The 22,157-nt window shown below is 38.9% G+C and overlaps 1 protein-coding gene across 2 annotated transcripts in view; it reads right to left on the bottom strand.

Moving 5' to 3' along the window:
* The window catches only part of ABCA1 (ATP binding cassette subfamily A member 1), a 141,574-nt gene that overhangs the window by 97,574 nt on the left and 21,843 nt on the right, over positions 1-22,157 (bottom strand). For both annotated transcript variants that reach the window (XM_077249411.1, XM_077249420.1), the window contains exons 2-3: positions 8,694-8,844; positions 4,818-4,911 (exon numbers count right to left, since the gene is read on the bottom strand). In XM_077249411.1, the coding sequence (XP_077105526.1) occupies positions 4,818-4,911; positions 8,694-8,759 (160 nt within the window). In that variant the 5' untranslated portion in view covers positions 8,760-8,844. The remainder of the gene's footprint in view (positions 1-4,817; positions 4,912-8,693; positions 8,845-22,157) is intronic.

The raw sequence follows: 22,157 nt of genomic DNA, 5'->3' as shown, positions 1-22,157 counted from the left end.
ACAGCAGCAATTCTCCCCTAAAAAAACGACTCTGTGTGAAAAAAAAAAGTACTGGTCTGGTCCGATTTATGATATGCAGCTGAATGCAGATCCAGTCAGGGCCATTATTTGGTGTGGACTGTGTTTTTTTTTATATGGACATATGAACCCGGCCTTACTCTGTACACATTTCCTAATCTATTTCCTGACACTACTCATTACACATTTCCTAATCCTCAACCTAACCTGTACACATTCCCTCACATTAATCAATACTAATTTCCTATCCCTAATAAATAAAAGACTAAAAGGATGCAATTAGGGTTTAATAATAAAAATAATCTCATCTCAGCTTTTTATTATATTCATAATAATAACTACTAGGCAAAATATATAACGTGAGAATAATATCAAAGTATGCTATACTTCGCCAAAATATTCAGAGCATTGTATATAATAAAGTAGGCTTTTATACAATGCCTTCATTTTACCCAGAACAAAAATATGGTTGTCTGCACAAGCCCTAAAAGAAAAAGTAGCTCTGATGGCAAACTGCGCCCGCTAAAATTTATAGTCAGGTTCAACAGGTCTAGAAATGCTTATTATTCACACGTTATCTATCTAGGTGAGGGATAAAAGCCTACACGTACTGTCACCGGTGGGTCACTTCTAAGGAAAGACCATGGATCAGATCAGATCATTAAATCCAGGTTCATATATCAAATGTTGGTCCAGTAGGCTATGAACACACAGAGTGTTTTAAGGAGTCTTTTGGACTGGCTGAGCTCCAAAAACGGCCTGAAAATTGTTCATAAAACATTTGAAAGACCTTTCCTATTCCTTTCTATTGAAAATGACTTGTTTATAGGTTTAGTCTTTTGATTGGTTTTAATTACGGTAGTTTTAGGTTTTTTAAAGACACCGAGGGTTTAAAGGAAGTGACCTGATGATTCTACTGGTGTTTTCTGCTATTTAGCCGCTACATACTTTACATCGGAAATCAATGAAAAGCCTAGAAAAAAAACAGCACTGACGCTTGGTTTTTTTTGGAGCGTTATTGAGGCATTTTCGTCTCAAAAAACACCAGTGATTGATTCACTGCGTAATAAATTTCCAAAAACATTAGAAAATAGCCCACAAAAAAAAAGGTTTATAAATGCTAAAATTATTAAGGTCATGTTCCCACATAGCGTAAAAACTGTGTTTTTTTCTGCTGCATCTTTTGTGTTCAGAAAATCAGCTGTGTTTGGCAGTTCAAGCAAAGTGGATGTGATTTCACAAATAATCATGTCCACTGTGCGTTTAAAGACATTGTTGATCTGAGTGTTTTCCCACCGATCCAGGGTAGATGCATGGCTACTGAGGTCAGTGATTGACTGCAGTGGTCACATGCCAGTAAATGCTAGCATGGTCTCTACAGCACCAGGTATTGAAAAGGTGAGGGTTTTTATTTGTTTTAGTACTTTTTTCTAACTTTTTTTAACTCCTAGTAAGGCTGTAAGATACCAGGCAGCACTTTATCGCACAGACTGGTAACATAAACCACGCTAATGGACCTTGATCAATAGTTTTTTTCTCCGCAAACAGCAGATATCTACTGACACAGGTCAGAGTGACTAGAAACTGATAAAGCCTTACATTTGAACAAACACAGAAGCCTCAAGTGATCAAGTAAAATAGAAAGAAGCCTTTGCCCCACTTGCTGTACCAATATGCAGTAATCTTTTTGAAACATTATCACATTAATACATAAATATACTTGTCACTATAAAAAAAAATCTGCAGGTAGTATGTTTTAGAGCTTCATGAACTGAACAGATGAATTTTAAAAGGGGTTGTTCACAGAGTCACTCAGGGTTCGCATGACACCGTTATGCAAGGTGAGCCCTGTGGCCCATCAATAACCGCTATTAGGCTGCACCGCCCTCGCTTTTCTGGGATGACTGCCGAACAAACAAGAGAAGTGAGAGCGTGGTAGCCCAATAGCGGCCACTGATTGGATGCACAGCTCACATGACATAACAATCCAGCGTAGACATCCCTTGATCATGACCTGCATTTGGTTGTACTACTGCCAGGCAGTGGGTGCCAGTGGTGGCGCTTCTGATGCTGCTATAGGATCCCATATTCTTAGTCATGTTATTGCTTTTTTCCTTTTACACTACCTAGTCTATTACCATTGCCACATTTTCTTTTACCAAACATTTTCTACAAAACTATAATTCACTTTTGACAATCTTGTCAACTCCATTTATTCAGCCCCTGCCAAAGACATACAGTAGCTAAAAATGCTAGGTATGTAGGTACAACAAAAAAAGCAAAATCTAGCAGCAGGCCACAGTATAATTGGGCATCTAAAAATGTTCATTTTAAACAAAAGGTATCACAATAATAATAACTTCCACAACTGGATGAATTTAAATTAAATGTTCCTGTGCTGAGATAATCTTATAAATGTGCCCCTGCTGTGTATTGTGTAATGCCTGTGTCTGACCGTGCAGGGACATGGTCTGATCATACCACAGCTCCTGGGCAGGGGAGGAAGGAAAAGAGTATAGAGACATTACAGCAGGGGATTGCAAGTAATTATTTCTTTGAGGTACTGTAATGTTTGTATACTTTTTTACTTCCTCTTCTGGTATGATCAAACCAAGTTTCCCGTACGGTCAGACACAGCCATTACACAGTACACAGCAGGGGCACATTAACAAGATTATCTCAGCACAGGAACATTTTATTTAAACTTTTTATTATCTCAAGACATTGATTAAAATGTACTTTTGTTCTTGGGGAAAACCCCTGTAAAATGGCTGCTGCATTCCTTGCCTTGGATTTTATACAGGTTATGATAATCCCTCCTGATTGACTGCTATTCCACGGTATTTGACAGCTTCAAGGCATTATAATAAAAAAGGCTAGCATAATGTGACTTTCACAATTTTCTGAAATATGTAAAATAGAAAGGGGCAATTTTGCACAAATTGTCCAAATTCTCTTGGACTTTCATAAAATTCTACACTAATTTCATTCGCATCAATTGGATTTACTTATCTTTACCACTAAGCTCTGAATAATCAGTGCTTAATAGCTATAAATTACATTGTATGCTGAATCTTTTCTCACAAAACATATCAACCTGTTTAGCTTGTTTTGGAGTATTTTGGGCCTTTCTGAATTTTTACGGAACCCAGGCTATTAAATATGGGTATATTTTGATCACTGTATTTTCTGATGTTTTGTGTATGTCTTCTAGCATCTACCCTACTTCTCTTCTGCATGTAGAGACTCCACAGTCATAGACTGGACTACAAGACTATAGTCCATGTTTACAAGGCGAAATTGCCAAAAATGATGGGGATACAGACGACCTTAGCAGTGAACCTTGAGCGCAGCACACAGCAGCTGGTTGTATGAGATAAAACTTTTCTACTGGGTTATTGTGTTACACAGAGAGCAGGCAGTGTTTTTTTTATTCCTTTTCAAGGTTTAGTGTTCTAAAACCTCTGCTCTCTGCCAGAGTCAACAGGAAACAGCAATCTGTACTGTACAATGAAGAAAATGCAAAAAAAAGCACTTTCATAGTCCAAGGAACCAGCTAATAAAGCAATAATAACGAACCATATGAACTTCTTTTTTCACATATGTAAAAAGCCACAGATTTCCTAGAATAGTTCCTCTTTCTGGAAAAGCCTGCATTTCAGACAGTATAAAAGCATGTGGAATCATGTCATTTAGTGAGTCGTAGACCTCACATGTTTGAATGTAAGAACTGTAGTACTTTTACATTTTATCTCCAAGCTTACTGTCCCCAAATTAATCTTTAAAGGGGTTGTGCTAAGAAAATAAGTGAACTCCTAGCCACAGGAAAGGGCATAAGTTGGTAATCACTGAGGGTCAGATTGCTAGCACTGCTAGCAATCTAGACAACAAAGACCTGCAGAGCGAAGTTTGAGTAGAATGCTAGCCCCCCCACACCCAAATACATAAGTAAATAAAGTGGGGTCTCATGGCTACATAAACCCGAATAGCCTTCATGTTATTCTATGGGTTTTTTACTTCAGCTGTTTTTGTTTATGAAAGGTCAAACAAAGGTCAGTGAGTCAGCTCCGATTACCTCAGGAGCAGTTCAAACCGGTTCTGACTGGCTATATTGGCGCCTTTTTAACGGTTTGCTATTGGTGGAATATTATTTTGGCGGTCTTTTTTTAAAGTGCTTGGTGGTTCTTTCCCCCATTCCGCTGGATATATGAAGAAAAGAAGATCCCACCCTCCCTCCCTTTATTTATTATTCCTACTGTCGAGATGGTTTATTTGTGGGAAAATCGCCCATTCTATGGGTGGATTGGTTTATGGGTGTTTGGACGATTTTATCTGAGTCATTTATTGATTTATTATATTACTGAGTACTATGTCCAAATGCTTTACTAATATGAACAGAACCTAAGAACACATGCAGCTCAAAATGAAGACTCCCTGTATAGGCCTTTTTATAATGGCAGATAGTCAACCTGTAATGAGTGCTGATCAAGGTTATAGCAATTTTAGATTTTTTTTCCAGCATGGATTAGACTCCCAATGATGGAAGATGGCCACCGAGATATAAGAGTCTTAACCAGTAAGAAAGAAGCATACTGGGGACTGAATAGCGCTGACTAGATGCTTGGAATTTTTAATTACACAGCTTTCTTTACAACAAGAGAATCACTTTATTATTTCCTCCTGATGGGTGGACAGATAAAAATACTGTCTTAAACTTTGAAAGAGATTAAAAAGAAGTATGTCCATGACTTTTCTATGAATCCGGTGCGGTAGAGTATTTACTTTGACTTCATACTTACATTCATGTTGTTCATAAGGCGGATAAGAAAGTCGTACAGAGATCAGAATGAAGAAGATGAAGAGAGGCCACGCTATTTCAACCAGCAGCTGCAACTGCAAAACAAATCAGACACATATTTACTTTTTTTTAGCTAGAGGTAATTATGACTCTAATGTGCATTGGATATGAACATGTTAAACAACATTGTGTAAGAGCTGCATAAATCATTCCGCACAGAGGGGCCCCGCTTTAATTCAATTCCAAGAACTGCATCCCGTCAACTATGTGAAGGTTAACTGAGCTAGTCTGATCTCTCTAGGGGACCTTTTCAGGAAAAATAAGAGCACTCTGCATATGCAGGGCTGGTGCCAACTTCATTTCAGGCCTCCTCTTTACTTTGCATTTGCCTTACTAAAGTCTCCTAGAAACACAGTTGGGCCCATAAAATATGTCACACACAGGATAGCTCAGGAGAAAAGGCTGATTGTCCAGGGGTGCAACCAGAGGGTAGGTGGGCTCTTAAATACATGTTAATAAACCGAATTGAATTACCACAGATTTGTTTCTTACATAGAAAGCTACAGGAATTTTTCCAACATGTACACAGTCACAGATTTTTCTTTACGCTTCCTCAATTTTCCAATTTTGCTGTTCTAAACTCATTTTACAATTCTAAGTGCTATAATCTTGCCAAGAATTCAATCATTTTCTTTCTTCTTTACACAATAAAAAACACGTATAGGATAAACATTCAGGAACAATTACCCAGGCAGGCTCGGACTGGCCCACTGGAGAACAGGAGAATCCTCCGGTGGCCCATGTGCAGGAGTGTTCCATTATCCTCTTATATGAGCAGTACGTTGCACAATACACTTGAATCACTATGTGCAGACAATCGCAGCATCTTATTCATTTAACAATCAGCCCAGTTTATTGCTATAAAAATTTGTGAATGAGGATAAAGTCATATTTGCAAGTAGCTGAAAAGTTGAACCCTGGACTTGGTGTTCCTGGTGGGTCCTTGGCACCCAGTCCGACACTGCACCCAGGCCACTACTAGACTACTTTTTTTTCTCAAAATCGTTTATATGCTTAGCCTTGCAAAGGATGCGTTTACATTTACTGCGGTAGTCCCTTATTGACCAGGCCAAATTTTTCATATCTGAAAGCCCTCACTTCGATTCTTTTTTCGTGACACATTATACTTTATGATAGTGGTAAATTTTGGTCTATTTGCTTTGCGTTTCTTTATAAAAATATCAGAAATTTAACCGCAACTAAAAGGAATTTTGAATGTTTATACCTTTCACCCAGATAGTCATACCACACAAATTAATAAATAAAATTTACCATATCTCTACTTTACAACAACACCATTTGTCAGATGGCCTTTTGTTTTGTTAGGATGTTAGGAGGTTGAAAAGCTTAGCAGCGATTTTTCAAGGAAATTTACAAAACTTATTTTATAGGGACCTATTCTGTTTTGAAGTGACATTGGAAAACCCACAAAAGTGAGATCATTTGAAAAAACAGCATCCCTCAATTTTTTCAAAACTGCTGTCATGCAGTTTTTTACCCTTCATATGCTTTTTTCGAAACATGGTTCCGCATAATTGTGCAGTGTAAATGCACCTTAAGCCCTATGGTATACGGAAGGCTTAAAAGATTTGCGGGGCTAGACATAAGCAGGAGGCATTCAGCCTGCATGTTTCTTAGCTGCATACTTCTATTGGTCAAGCTTAAAGGGAATCTGTGAGCAGGTTTTTGCTATGTAATTTGACAGCACCATGATGTAGGAGCAGATTCTGATTACAGTGATGTATCACTTATTTGGCTGTGTTTTGCTGTTTCAATAGAATCAGTGTTTTATCTGAAGGAGATTATCATTACAGGACAACTTAGCACGTACAGTGTAGTCCAACCACGCCCCCAGCACCGATAGGCAGCTCTCTGCCACTATACATTGTACACAGAAAGCTGTGATCTAGGTAGGGTTATACACAGCTCAATATCTGAGCTCTGCTCCATCTACATCAGAGATAACTGTGGCTCTATCATAATTGCTGCACCCAGTAAACTAAGTGATACATCACTGGAATCAGGGTGTCTGTCTAAGGACTTCATGGTGCTGTCAGATTACCTAGCAAATTCCCTTTAAACTTGTACCATATAATATTGAGATAATACATTTAATTGGAAGACATAATCTCCATAATAGATATATTGTATGTGTGATCTGTTGTGAATATTAACCAGTGTCCAAATTACAAAGGTTATTTTGGCAGAAACGACAATCTTGTTGGATCGTCTTATGTGTTATCTGGTGTAACATGAACTTGAAACACTAATCAAGAAGTAATAATCTATTGATTCATATTAGAAGTACTGTAACACAGTCGCCAGGACTCTCTCCGGATTATTTACAAGGATGCCAAAATGCTACTCTGAGCTTGGTAACCCATTCAGTGTGCGTTTGCCTGGCTCTATAGTGATTAACAATGTTGTGAAAATGGCACATGATACATACATATGTAGAGTAATAGATTTATGTTAGTCTTATCAGCCCCCGATAGCCGATCGAAATCACTTGCATGCAAAAAAAAGTTAGTGTATAAAGGTATTTCCAGGTTTGCACCATCCTAAAACGTTTTTGAGGTATGTAGGAGAACCTTGATATATAATTCCGACAGAAGGCTACAATAGGTTAATAATAGGCTCCCATGGAAAAAAAATGTATGCTGCATGGTATACGTTTTACTTTCTACTTTTGCGTACAAGAATAAAGGGTATGCTCATTCACAATGGCCTGAATTGCCAAAAAGACATTCTTATGGCATAAGCTATGTAAATGGGATCCTAATCATATTTTCCTGTACTGACTATCTGGTTGCAGTGTATTTAACAGCAAAAAAACCATAAAAACCAATGTGTGCTAAAAAACGCAAAAAAATAATACCGCAGGATGCCATTACATACTGACAAGAGAAATATAAAACTGCTTATAAGTGCCACTCATGCTTTCTAGTGGTGATCTCTGACCCCCTCTATCCATGTCATTTAGTCAGCATTGATCATCAGACAAGGGAAGAGACTTTGCCTGCTGATGTAACCCTCACCACTTATTATACTGATACTAAAGGCACGGTAGCTTACCGCAGCTAACTGAGCCATGCTTTACTCCAGAAAGTAGCATATATTCATATTTCATCTGATCTTGGAGGCAGATGGCACACTGACCAGATCAGGCATGTCTTAATCTCACAAAATCTGTTTTTCTGCTGCCATTTCTCAGAATATGTTCTTAAGATGTTTTGTATGTACACTACAATATGGCTATAAGGCAATCATGAGGAGGAGTAAATCTATACAGTGAAAAACGAGTGCACATGAAAGTTCTGCCATGATAGTATTGCTTTTTACAAGGAGGCCATGTCCAAGTAGTAGGCTGATATGGAATTACTAATTGGATAAACTGCTATTTTAGACATGCACAAACTGACTTTGCCCGATAAAAAATAGTAATTCTGGTGCTTGGAGTTAGATAACTGGTGTGAATTGAGGAAGACTACGTCTTAAGAGACAGTATGTAGACGGACTATTCCAGGCATACGTGTAACAATACAGAGTTTTACCAGCTCGTGGTATAAATGGGAACACAACCACCTGCAAATGTGAAAATCCACGGACAAACATGTGTATAGGGTAAGACTCTGGAATGACTACCAGATGGACAGAAATATCTCAATTCCATTCCCACGTTAATTGAAGGGGATAACACCTAATAACTGCATGTTTGCGATCATTTTAATCTGTTATGGGAGAATCCTGTGTAGCGTGTAATGGAAAACAGGAAAAAAAATTAGCTTTAAGTAAATAGCACAAGGCATAAACTTACGGTTTGCCTCCGACGGTAGGTGAAGTTCTTCCAGAGGAGCAGTCCTAGTTGGGTACAGTAAGTCATCTTCTCCCCGAGAGACCACACTGCCTCACCTCTGCAGCTCGGGCAGAAGTTGTCGCAGCACCAGAGACTTTAGGTTGCTCATTAACTGGAAAAGAGTCAGAAAGGGAAATGATCATACGCTTCCTGAGGTGAGCACAGCTCCACAAGTCTAATCAGTGTGCAGGACAGATATGTGACAGTGATAGCGGCCAATGTAGACAATATCCTCCAGAACAGCGTGATAACCACCAGAAACTGGGAAGCTATTCCATGGGGAATGATTATATCTGTCACTTCACTAAGTGCTTTCCAAAGGTGAACAACTGACTGATTGTGAAGCTGCTTTCAGGATACTGGTCCTTCACTGGTATCTAGTCACTCAGAAATAATGAAAACACATTGGTAAGAGCAGGAGCTAATGGGGACACGCATTGTCATGTCCTCACAATTATACGCCATGATCAATAGTACAGATAAACATGACCACGGATATCTATTCTATTACCATGTTAATATTAAAAGAAAACACATTCCCTGAAAATCAAGGATGGTGAGGGACAAAAAAATATTATTTGGTGGAAATAGTAGACACAGGATCACTACTGTCTCCTAATCCAGAATAAACTCATTTCTGAGCACTGGAGATCACTGCGGCTGTGTTCACATGGTGCAGTCATGTTAAGGGCTGCTGCAGTTAAAAGAAGCACAACTACGGCTGTGGTCACACTATTAGTATTTGGTCAGTTTTTTACCTCAGTATCTGTAAGCCAAAACCAGGAGTGGGTGATAAATACAGAAGTGGTGACGTGTTCCCATTATACTTTTCCCCTAATTGTTCCACTCCTGGTTTTGGCTTACACATACTGAGGTAAAATACTGACCAAATACTGAACGTGTGAACGTGGACTAATGATCGAACTCCCAATACCTATGATCCGTGAGTCTAATGTACTTTTCTATATTATCCTTCCATTCATTATATTTAGTACAGTGTGGCTTCCATTCTATCTTGGCTTCCTAGGGCAGGCATGTTTTGTAAGGTTGAGGTATGTACCATCAGATCTCCAATGAAAGTGCAAGTCATAAACTGCTTTTGTAGATCATTTCGATGAGCTGTAATGCTTTCCACCCCACAGTATACTTTAATTTTACTACTAAGCATGTCTTTAAGCAAGTATGCAGTGCATTTTTCACATTTCTAAAATGTGACATATATGGCCCGGAACGGTATATGCACGGTAAAACTTGAAAAGATCAACCATTTTAACCCAAACCAGCAAACTGGTGTATAGTCCTTGTAAAATACCTATATTAAAAGCAGTGTCCAAAATATGTGCCATCAAGAATGAATAAACCATGACAGGTTGTTGTGGCTTTATCATACATGCTCAAGGTGTGAATGCAGATACAATGCAGACATCTCCTCCACCATCATGTTACAAGAGCGGGTCATAAGCCTTTACCCAATGCCTTCTCATTCATATACCTAATGTAGATACTACAGATCCACTATGAATCACATCAGCAGATCAAATTAGACTGTAATCAAATTTAATTTAATTAGTGAAATCTTTATGCAGCCTGTAAGGAATAAGTAGATTTCATGTCTACCATCTGCTTGCGAGAACAATTAAAGGGACCTGGATCAAACTTGCCCCGAGCTTTAGACAAGCAGCATGCAGAAAACAGTGAAGGAGACTAAACACTGGCTGCTTCCAACCATTTACCCGTCTCTCATATACCTCCGTACCATTATTGTGAAATATGAAAAGTCTATATTCTATTTAAGCAACAATGAAAGAAATATGAATTGTCCTGATCCACTTCTGCTTCCTACTACGTCAGGTAGTCCTATCCACATCCATGGTTCTAGGTCTGGAAGGGCATGGCTCATCAATACAGATTTGAGTGTGAGGTAAGTGGTGAAATGTGGTTATAAGACAAAAGCACTAAGCGAGCAGCATTGTGCGTCATTGCTCCTACTATCAGGGTTTCATTACTGTCCATTGGCCAAGCTCATCCAGTAATATGTCATATCAAGACAGGGAAATAAGATACCATGCTATTTTTGGCTCAGTAATGCTATTGGCAAATTGAACTAGCCTAAAAAAAGATTTTTGCCATTTTACATCAATACTCCGAAGAAGTCCTTTGACATTGGAGACGCTTTTGTACTTGGTCATGTATTCTTTATGTTCCATCGACCCGTCTAATGAACACACAGATCTGACGGAAAGCAAGACATTGCACTGGGCTTACAGTAAATAACAGATCAATACTGAGGAGGTACAAAGTGTCACAATCTGATTTCTGCTACAATCGGCACCTTTCAACCATACCAAAGCCTCTCTACCTCAGGTGCTAGACCTATCGGGTAACTGCACCTTCAGACAAGGAGACCTCAGTAGGTCAGGGCTGGTGTTTGTCAAAGTGTATACAGGCATAACAGAAAGGAGAGCTTTCAGTTCAGAATATTGAATCCATTGGACAAAGGCAGGCACAATGCATGCTGGGAGGTGAGTAAGAGGATGGGCCAGCACTAATAATACTTACAGAAAGCTGATGATGAGGAACTACCCTTTCAAAAGGGAAAGGTAATTTACAGAGCATGAGAATCATTGTTTACCTGCAGATAGAGGGTTTATCTGCAGGTAAATGTGTTACAAGCATGCCTGCCTGCCTTACTGGAAGCACAAGTACAGGGAGAAAATGAACTCTTATATCGTCCCTGTAGCCGCTCTCTTTCAATCATAGGGGCTTTTAGTGAGCAGTACGCTGACGGATAGCTTGCTCCGCAGTATGTGTGTGCAGAGCAGGCTGTCAATCACAGTGCCAGGGAGTGATTACAGCACATTCACAATAAAGGGAGTTATGATGGCAATCACTTTGTGTACAATCCTATTACTGACTACGAGTGGCTACAGGGACGCTATAAGATCATTTTCTCCTTGTAGTCGTGCTTCCAGTAAGGCAGGCATAAATTTAACGCCATTTACCTGCAGATTAACGCTCTATCTGCAGGAGAATAGCGTTTCCAGATATGACAGGTGTATTACACACACAGCTGTCATCCTTCACTTGATGGAAATATTTACTGTCCTGCCCTAAAAATGTTTTTAAATATCGAGACCAGGCAAAGTGGCATACTGGCATCTTCTCTGACACATGCACTACCACCCCAACCACAGCTATGCCACAGGTTATGTGTGTCTTGCATCATAAATTGAAGGAGGGTTGATTATATGGCTTTTACAGTATGTACCATTTCCGTAGAAAACAGTTGTATTTTACAACCTTACTAGACGTGTATAAAACAGCACAGAACTGTTTCGTCTTAGTTCAAACCTGGCGCCATTATTGTTGAGGTGAACCAGGAGGCCATTGCCAGCTCTACAGTAAAGGTGCCCGTACATTTAGATGAACGTTGGCTAAGCTCGCCAATATCATTAGGTTCGACGATGGTCATTAGGGGAATTCCAAAATAATCGGCATTCCACTGTAGCAATGGTGCACGAGGAGGGTAAATTGTGCAAAATCAGAGAAGTCCCAGCACTCACAGAAGGTGTAACCTTATATCTTTATTATATCACACTGATCCAACTGAATGTTTCATCCCATCCAGAGCTTTTGACAGCAGTAATACTGTGGAAAGCTCGGGATGGGCTGAAACGTTCGGTTGGATCAGTGTAATCTTCTGTGAGTGTCAGGACTTCTCCAATGCGTATGGGGCACTGGCCAATTGATGGTCGAATGAAATGTCGATCGTGCATTTCCGATTTCGGACTGAAGATCGCATTGTTCTCCCTGAAATAAATCACCCCCCATTGTGTCAGTCGGCAGTGTTCTCACCCCGAAGGCTGGGATTGCATCTTTTGGCTGACAGCCTGCTAATGTACATGGTCAGCCTAACAACGAAAAGGAGAAGCAATTAGGTAAGACTGAATTCACCATCACACCACAGATGATGTGATAAAAATACATTGTGCATCAATACATAGAAAAGCTTCATATAGAAGGAACTGTCTCCAACCCCAGAATTAGCGGTAACCCATAAAAACACTGCAGGACAGATACAAAGGTAAGATATGAATGTTAATCAGGTATCAATGTTAATCATCACCTTATTAATCCGTTGCAGATCTCTCTGTCAGACGTAACACAGCCTGACTATAATACATGTTCTCAACCCTTCTCTAAATGCAGAACATTCTTTTGTAAGTTCCCTTAGGTGATGTACTGTACTAACATGCTTTATGTATGGGATAAAATACATGAAGAAACGTGATAATGGCTGGATAACTGACTGGTGACCTGATATATCAGAGTTCAGTGTGCTCATTTTGAGTGAAAAAAAGTCAAAGTTCAACTTTATGGGATCCCCAGGTCTTCACTACTTAGAGGTCTCCCTGCTGTAATCACAAACCACCTATTCTAGATGGCATTGGAAGCTCTGTATATATATATATATATATATATATATGTATATATATATATAGTTGTGCTCCAAAGTTTACATACCTCGGCAGAATTTTTGCTTTCTTGGCCTTTTTTCAGAGAAAATGAATGAAATGAAACTTTTTCTCCACTCATGGTTAGTGGTTGGGTGAAGCCATTTATTGTCAAACTACTGTGTTTTCTCTTTTTAAATCATAATGACAAACCAAAACATCCAAATGACCCTGTAAAACAAAACCACAGTCAGGTAGACCAACAAAAATGTTGTCTACAACTGCCAGTAAAATAGTTTGGGATGCAAAGAAAAACCCACAAATAACATTAGCTGAAATACAGGACTCTCTGAAAACTAGCTGTTTGGCTATTTGAAGGAAAGATGAATACAGCACGCTATCATCAAAACTGGAGGCAAATTTGCACTCAACGATTCAAAACACAAGGCCAAGTCAACCTGTCATTGGCTACAGCAGATGGTTCTGGAGTGGCCATCTCAGTCTCCTGACCTTAATATCATTGAGTCACTCTGGGGAGATCTCAAGCACGCAGTTAATGCTAGACAGCCCAGGAGTTTACAGGAACTGGAGGCTTTTTGTCAAGAGGAGTGGGCAGCTTTACCCTCTGAGAAAATAAAGAACCTCATCCAAAACTACCACAAAAGACTTCAAGTTGTCATTGATGTTAGAAGGGGCAATATTCGCTATTAAGAAATGGGGTATGTGAAAATTTGATCAAGGTCATTTGGATGTTTTGGTTTGTCATTATGACTTAAAAAAAGAAAACACAGTAGTTTGACAATAAATGGCTTCACCCAAACACTAACCATGAGTGGAGAAAAAGTTTTGGTGTTATGATTCATATTCTCTGAAAATCAGCCAAGGAAGCAAAAATTCTGCGGGGTATGTAAACTTTTGAGAACAACTGTATATACACAGTTGGTGAAAAAAATATTGAACTCACAACACCAATTTTCTAAGTAAATATATTTCTCAAGGTGCTATTGACATGAAATGTTATCACCAAATGTCAGTAAAAACTAGTGATGAGTGAACGTGCTCGCATAAGGTGTTATCCGAGCACGCTTGGGTGTTATCCCAGTATCATGGCCATGCTCGAATAAGATGTTCAAGTCCCTGCAGCAGCATGTTTCACAGCTTTTAGACAGCCTCAACACATGTTGAGATACTCGATACATTTTCAGAGCACGTTCGATCATTACTAGTAACAATCCATCCAATCCACACAAGCAAATAAATCAAACTATAGATGCCCATGAATTAAGTCGGATGGCCCGGATGAAATCAGCAGGTTCAGACGATTTTCATCTGATGTGTATGGGGGCCTTCTGAAAAAACTAAATTAAGTTAGACCACCCCTTTCTAAGTGCTCCACATAGCTGAAAGTAATCTAAACAGGTTGTCCACTACTTTTTGATTGATGACCTATCTATAGAATAGGTCATCAATGTCTGATTGGCTGGGGTCCATAACCTGGCGCCCCTGTCACTCAGCTATTATCTTTGTTGTGGTGGCCACTGTCTGGAAATACTCACTGGCGGAGCTGACTGTCTTTTGGTAGTAGCCGATGCTTGGTACGGAACATCTAACTCCTATTCAAATCATGAGTCAGAAGTGCAGTACCTGGCACCGAAAACAACTGATCGGCGGTGGTGCCAGGTGTCAGACTCCAGCCGATCAGACATTAATGACCTATCCTAAGGATGGGCCATCAATGAAAAAGTACTGGACAACCTCTTTAAATGTAAAGCTTTTTCCTTACCACTATTTTCCCCATTAACATGTAAATACCAGTAAAGCCAAACCATCAGAGCATATTTTTATTTAGCATCAGAAAGCCTTTCATGATTGCTCCATGGGTCACGCTTACTGTAATTATAAAGAGTAAACAACAATCCTCAATTTCTCGAATCCTACATCTCATCTCTCAGGCTGAGTCATTCAGCCATGACCATCATCAACATGACAACATCTATTATTGTGTAGCTGTTTTTTTTTCAGAATCAGACTTGCTCACCAGGTATTTCAGGTAAAGATGGCATTAATAAGGATTAGATCACAATGTTTATTTGGTATTTCTGATGCATAAAACTTCTGCCATGGAATGTTAACTGTATTCTCTCAATTATTGTCACCAGCATCAGCCATCAATATATCCATGTTTGCCCTATAGATTTACATTGGTAACTACAAACCAGATCGTCCCTACGCTGATCAGTAGGTCCATCTCATAATGCTAAAACATCTCAGACCTTACTAAGGCAATGCTTTTCCACAGGACCTTTGAAGGCATCCTTATAAAACATTAACAGCAGTTAAGTGTGAGGTTGGGCCACCATTGATCCAGCCTGTTTTCACAGCATGTCCTTGAACAGAGATCTGAGTAATTTGAAGGCCAAGTTCACACTTTAAGCTATCTGTATGTTCTCCAAACAATTCCTGAACATTTTTTGCATACTGGCATGGAAAATTATCCTACTGAAAGAGGCCACAGCCATTAGGGAATATTGCTGCCACTAAGAGATACACTTAGTCTTTAACAATATTTTGGGAGGTTTTACAACGTTTTGTTAGGTTGCAGACGTCAAAGAAACATCCACAAAACCCAATGTTTCCCAACAGAACTTAGTGGACACTGGTGACATTTGTTCACAAGGTTAGTGATACACAAATCCAGAATCCACATAATGTAACAGAAAAAATGAATAATCAGGCCAGGCTATCTTCTTCCACACTGCTCCACAGCTCACTGTAGACACGTTAGTGATGGACAACGGTCAGCATGAGCTCTCTAACCAGTCCTTTGCTATGTAACTCCATGTGCAGCAAACTGAAATGCTTGGTTTTGACACCATTCTATTACAGTCAACACTAATTTTTCTGTAATTTGTTTTAAAAGTCTATCTTCTAAGGAGTCAGGCAAAAATGGCTAGCTATTCCTCTGCATGACTCTATCCCTGTCAATGCATGTCCTTTCATAGATAGCTGTAGAAGCCACTACATAATAGGAATGTCTTTCTGTATGACCTGCCTTTTTTTCCATGCACTGATCCAGTCATCTAGCCATTTTTCAGCTTTCAACACATCAACCTTACAGTTGCCATTTTAACAAGATAGATGCTACTACCAATGTCTATCATGAAGCGAACATCAGCGTGTCTTGATCCTTCCCTTTGTCTACTCCTACAGCCTTGTAAATTTTCATACTTCTTCCTTATGTCGATGTACCAGTGATTTTAACCACCATATATTCTCTGGGCTTAGCATATTCAGCCTGTTAAATATATTCTTGAGATTTACCTTTGATTCCAAGTGGCTCTTAGGTGACTCTCAATTTGCTCCCTATATGTTATACATTAGACTATATACAATATATATTATACTCATCCCACCTCTATCTGTATAGTTAGTCCTCTTTAGACTCTGATGAGCTGCCTTCAGCAGCCGGCACCTAGGAACAGCACGAACTGTACAGCTTCTTCCTAGGCGCCGGTATGCTGTCACACAGACACACAGATGTAACACAGGGACAGCAAACGGATACAAGGATATCACACAGATGTCACATGGACACAGATCTGTTTTTTCCTGTGCGGGAATCACCAGGACATGTGAAGGAGGCCTTACACATATTATGGGGGAGATTTACTAAGCTCAGTGTGCTAAAATTCTGGCTTATTTTGATTAAAAAAAACTTTCTTACATGCTTTAGACCACATTAAATATATTTTAATGACACTTTTTCAGACTCATCCAAAAAAAGATGTTTAATGTCTTAGGAAAGGTGTGTAACTTTGCTAGAAATGGAGCATGACTTGAGATTTAACATCATACGGCAAATTGCATTAAATCAAATACTAACTTTTTACGACTGTGAAGCTGTGCAAAAAATGCACGCCCATTTACAAGAAGTAGTCAACATACACGGATTTCCCTACAATTTATCTGACAGCTGCTGTGACTACAAGGACAGGTCCACACCTCAGACAGGAACTAGCCGATGCGGAGTGCAGCGTGTGGTTTATTATTCAATTATTCAGCAAAGACCTTAACGAGATTTATTCTGACCTGAATGTATATAAAACAATTATCTAGAATATTGTGATCAATACAGCATGTTACATTCTGTAGAGATGTAAGGTGCTATACTTATCCACACTATCATGAGCAGCTTGGTTGCAACACAATATCCAGAGCTTAGAAAGGCATAAACCAAGAACCAAAATAAAAACACCGCTATTACAATATCAAAACCCCAATGTTCGTGTTAATTTTGGGCAAGATGACAAAAACAGGAAGACCCCTCTATAAACTGTAGAAGTGTTTCTGAGCATTAGCTTCATTGTCATAAACAAAATTCCCATTAGGCTAGCAAGCGTGTATCTTAGTGGTACTGCTTGTGTGGCAAAGAAGATGGGTGTGAAAGGTTATCTGCGGTGAACAGTATATTGGAAGAAGTTGGTAACGGGTGTCATAAACAGATGCATTCGGGGAATGCTTAATATATACATTCCCTGCCAGACTTATTACTTAACACAAATATCCATAGACGTGATAATTGTGATGGCCTACAACTATCTGCTGGCAGTTTGCATCTTCAACTCTCCAATTCATGTGCACTACAGCCACAGTTATTCTTTTGATTCCCTCTCAAGTAGCTAAATACAGAGGAAAACTTTCCTTAAAACCACCCATGGTTATGTACGGTACTCCTTTAATTCTTCCAATGTGCAAATATTACATATTCACTCTATATGGGATCAATTATAAAATGTTGTTCTAGTGCATTTCTCATCTATATTTCTCTTGTTACACAAATTAATGAGAAACTCACTGTTCTTTGCATGCATGAAACATCCAATCAATCAATAGCACTGTGTACTCAGCCATTTCTGTACTCTGCAAAAGTTTAAGGCAGGGTGGAAAACTTGCTGCAAAGTATGGACACTTTAAAAAACAGAAATGTTAATTTTTATCAATTAACAAAATTCAAAGTGAATGAATAAAAGAGAAATATAAATCAAATCAATATTTGTTATGACCACTCTTTTCCTTCAAAATAGCATAAATTCTTCTAGGTACACTTACCCAGTTTTAGCAGGAACTCAGCAGCAAGGTTGTTTTGAACATCTGTGAGAACTAACCACAAATCTTTGGCTCCAAATCTAATCTGCACCAGGACAATGACCACAAGCATACAGCCAATGTCATTGAGAAATGTCTTCAGCGCAAAAGAAGAACAAGGAGTCCTCGAAGTGATGAAAGGTGACCATCAAAGCCCCGATCTCAACATCATTGTGTTTGTGTGGAATTCAAATATGGAATATAAAAACATACACGGCATTCTAAAAAAAAGCAGTCGTAGGTGCTCAAGTAGGGTATCCAAACCTCAATGACAAATACGTAGAAAAACTTGGCACTCAATAGTTTTATGAAGTTTTTATTTCACATCAAGAGAAACCAGTCAATTGCTGAACGTTTTCGGTCCTTTAGCGTCATAGTACGGCACCAGCGCAGGAGCCACACTGCACACAGCGTGAGCAAACCACAGTCCCTAGCGACATAGTACGCTCATAGTCACGGACCTTATACACCGCATATAAAGTTGGTGACTCCTTAATATATCAGAAGGGCTATTTGTCAGGCCACATATACTGACCTAACACTCCAGGTGAATACTGATAAAGTCAAATTGCTCTGAGGAAGGTCCTGAAAAGACCGAAAACGTTCAGCAATTGACTGGTTTCTCTGGATGTGAAATAAAAACTTCATAAAACTTCATAAAACTATTGAGTGCCAAGTTTTTCTACGTATTTGAATTCAAATATGGAGACAGGATTTGCACAAGCCTTTATCCATAGAAGATCTGCAACTAGTTCTCCAAGATGTTTGGAACAACTTTCCTGCCAAGTTCCTTTAAATATTATGTGCAAGTATATCTAGAAGAATTGATGCTTTGATGCTGTCTTGAAAGCAAAGACCGATTGCAACAAATTAATTTTATTTAGATTTCTCTTTTGTTCATTCACTACATGAATTATTATAACTTCTATTTTTTAAAACAATTTTACTTTGCTGCATTTTTTTACACATTTTTAGGGTACCATATATATGTGTATATGTATACCACAACATTGACACTTAAAGCTGCAACATCAGTAAGGTTAAGAAATGAAAGGATCGATAGGTATGTTGATATACAAATAATGAAAAATAGAAATAAATATCTTCATTAATTCAGTATTGAGTATGAGCGCCACGCACAGAGGTACACTTAATTACACAGTAGAATATACAGTAGAAATAATGATTTAGCTTGGGTATTTTGACAAGAATATTCATTTACACATTATAATTCAATATTGATGCTCTATTTGAGAAAAAAGTAATCTGTACCTTATAACGTAAAGTCAATCCCAAAAGACCGTTTAAACCTGTATTGCGGTAGGATGAGCATGAGGCGCGCATCTGACTGTATTGTGTACCCTGCATCTACTATGAATCCAAACCTGTGCACATGGCCTATGCCCTGCCGAATACGTGAGTTGTCCACTAACTATATGCTGCCCATTGTGGCAAAATTAAGGTTTGCTTGACCCTCTGTCATGAAATGCCCAATTCCAACCACCTTGTTATACACAAACCAGTGTGTTTGTAAGGACTATCCTTTTTAACTCCTTCACAACAAATTATTTTTCATTTTCTCTTTTTTTTAATTTACCATAAATTGTCCGACAAATGGGAGCAAAACTTCAAATAGGAAGAAATGTCGAAAGAAAACCTGCAATTCCATTATTTTTTTCGGGGTTTCTTTGTTGTATGCTAAACATGCTTCGGCAACATAGTTTTCTTTATTTTAATGGTTAAAAAAATTTCAAAACTATGTGAAAAAATTGATATGTCGTCACTACGCGTAACTTTATTTTTCAGATGCTAGACCTCTATGAGAGTTTTATTTGAGAGTTAGTGATGGCTCTGCTGAGAATAGAAGTTCATGCACGCTGATCATTGGGTCATAAAGCCATCCATTCTTTATTACCAAAAATAAGATTGGAGCTCAGCTCAGAAAAGAACTAATCCTGTAAACTTCCAATGGAAAGGTTTATATTGATACAATTTTGGAGTATACTGTATATGACATTGTGCAATTTTGGCAACAGAACCAAAACATTTTGTGCACTTGAGTTTTTTTTTTCCCCTCTATCATTTGGCATATGGGTTAAATGATAGATTTTGCTAGATCAGATTTTTGTTTGGAAGCATAAATAACAAAAAATATATTTTATTTATTTTTTTGAACTAGGAAAAAGAGGATGATAAAAAAAACTTTTACGCTTTTTACAATCTTAAAAACTTTTATTTTTTTTACTTTATTTTTTACTTTAACCTGCGATTATTTGATTGCTTGATCTATATACTGTAAAATATATTTATTACTTGAAATATATTTTGAAAATGATGGTCTTTTATGAAACCCAGCCAGTTAGTGGAGTACCAAGATTGTGGCAGCAAGGCCCTTCAACAGGCCACCAGCTACTATGGGGATTCATCGGCACCCTGCAATTGTAGCATCTGCCATGTGTGAAGTAGACTCACTACATGCGTGTGGACCTTGTTGAGGGGATAGAGTTACGTCCATATGCGCCCAAAGGTTAAAGCATAGAACCAACAGGCCACTATACAGTAGATCTCCCAAAGGCACACTCCGGTAGGCACAAATTATGATAGGCACACATTATTAGCATGCATATTGAATACCGGTGAATTGCTATAATCTACCAATATACTTTAGAATCCAATAGGCTGGTAGTTATGATCCCTGTCATTTTACTACTGTGTAATTTTGTCTAAACATGTTGTCTCTACAGAAGAAGGTGTAAGCAGTTGCTGAACATCTTCAATATTACTCATCCATGGGAACTGTTGTGAATTTGGATTCTGGGCTCCCCCGGTGGCCGCTTGTGGAATTGGACTTGTCATCCTCTTTCCTGTTTCACCTGATTCCATCAGTAGTGGGTGTCGCTATTTAAGCTCATTTCTCTGGTGGTTTCTTGCCGGTCAACAATGTTATCTGATGCCTCTCAGTGCTTGTTCCTGCTTCTAGACAACTACTGATAAGTTGGACTTTTGTCCATGTTTTGTTTTGCCTATTTGTTCCAGTTCGCAGCTGAAGTTTTGTTACTGTGTCTGGAAAGCTCTCGTCGATCAGGGATTGCTACTCTGGCGTTATGAGTTAATGCCAGAGTTTAAGGTAATCTCTGGATGGTGTTTTGTTAGTATTTTTCTGCTGACCATGAAAGTATACTATCTGTCTTCTGCTATCTAGTAAGCGGACCTCAAATTTGCTAAGACTATTTTCCTGCTGCGTTTGTTGTTTCATCTGAACTCACCGTCATTATATGTGGGGGGCTACTGTCTTCTTTGGAATATTTCTCTAGAGGTGAGCCAGGTCTTATATTTCCCTCTGCTAGCTATTTAGGTCTTAGGCCAGAGCTGGGCATCTAGCTATAAATAGGAAATGCTACCTGGCTATTTCTAGTTGCGCGGCAGGCTTAGTTCATGGTCAGTATAGTTCCATCTTCCGAGAGCTTGTCCCTCTATAGGCTTGCTATGATCTCTGCCTGCAGAGATCATGACAGTTTGACCGGCCCACTAAAGTGTTAAAGACCCAGGTTGAGAAAGGAGAGTTATAAGAAGTCTGCTGGAATTTTTTTTTTTTTTCCTCCAGTCTGCCTTGCTGCAGTCTTTTTTCTCTCTCTCCTCCTAATCTCTGTATGCTCTGTGTGCACCTGACAATAATGGATCTCCAGAGTGTAACTGCGGGTTTGAATAATCTCATCACGAAAGTACAAAATTTACAAGATTTTGTAGTACATGCTCCGGTATCTGAGCCGAGAATTCCTTTGCCGGAGTTCTTCACAGGGAATAGAGCTAGCTTCCAGAATTTCCG

Source organism: Ranitomeya variabilis, chromosome 1 (genome assembly GCF_051348905.1).
Source record: "Ranitomeya variabilis isolate aRanVar5 chromosome 1, aRanVar5.hap1, whole genome shotgun sequence".
NCBI lineage: Eukaryota > Metazoa > Chordata > Amphibia > Anura > Dendrobatidae > Ranitomeya > Ranitomeya variabilis.
This window is presented reverse-complemented; position numbering and strand designations above follow the sequence as displayed.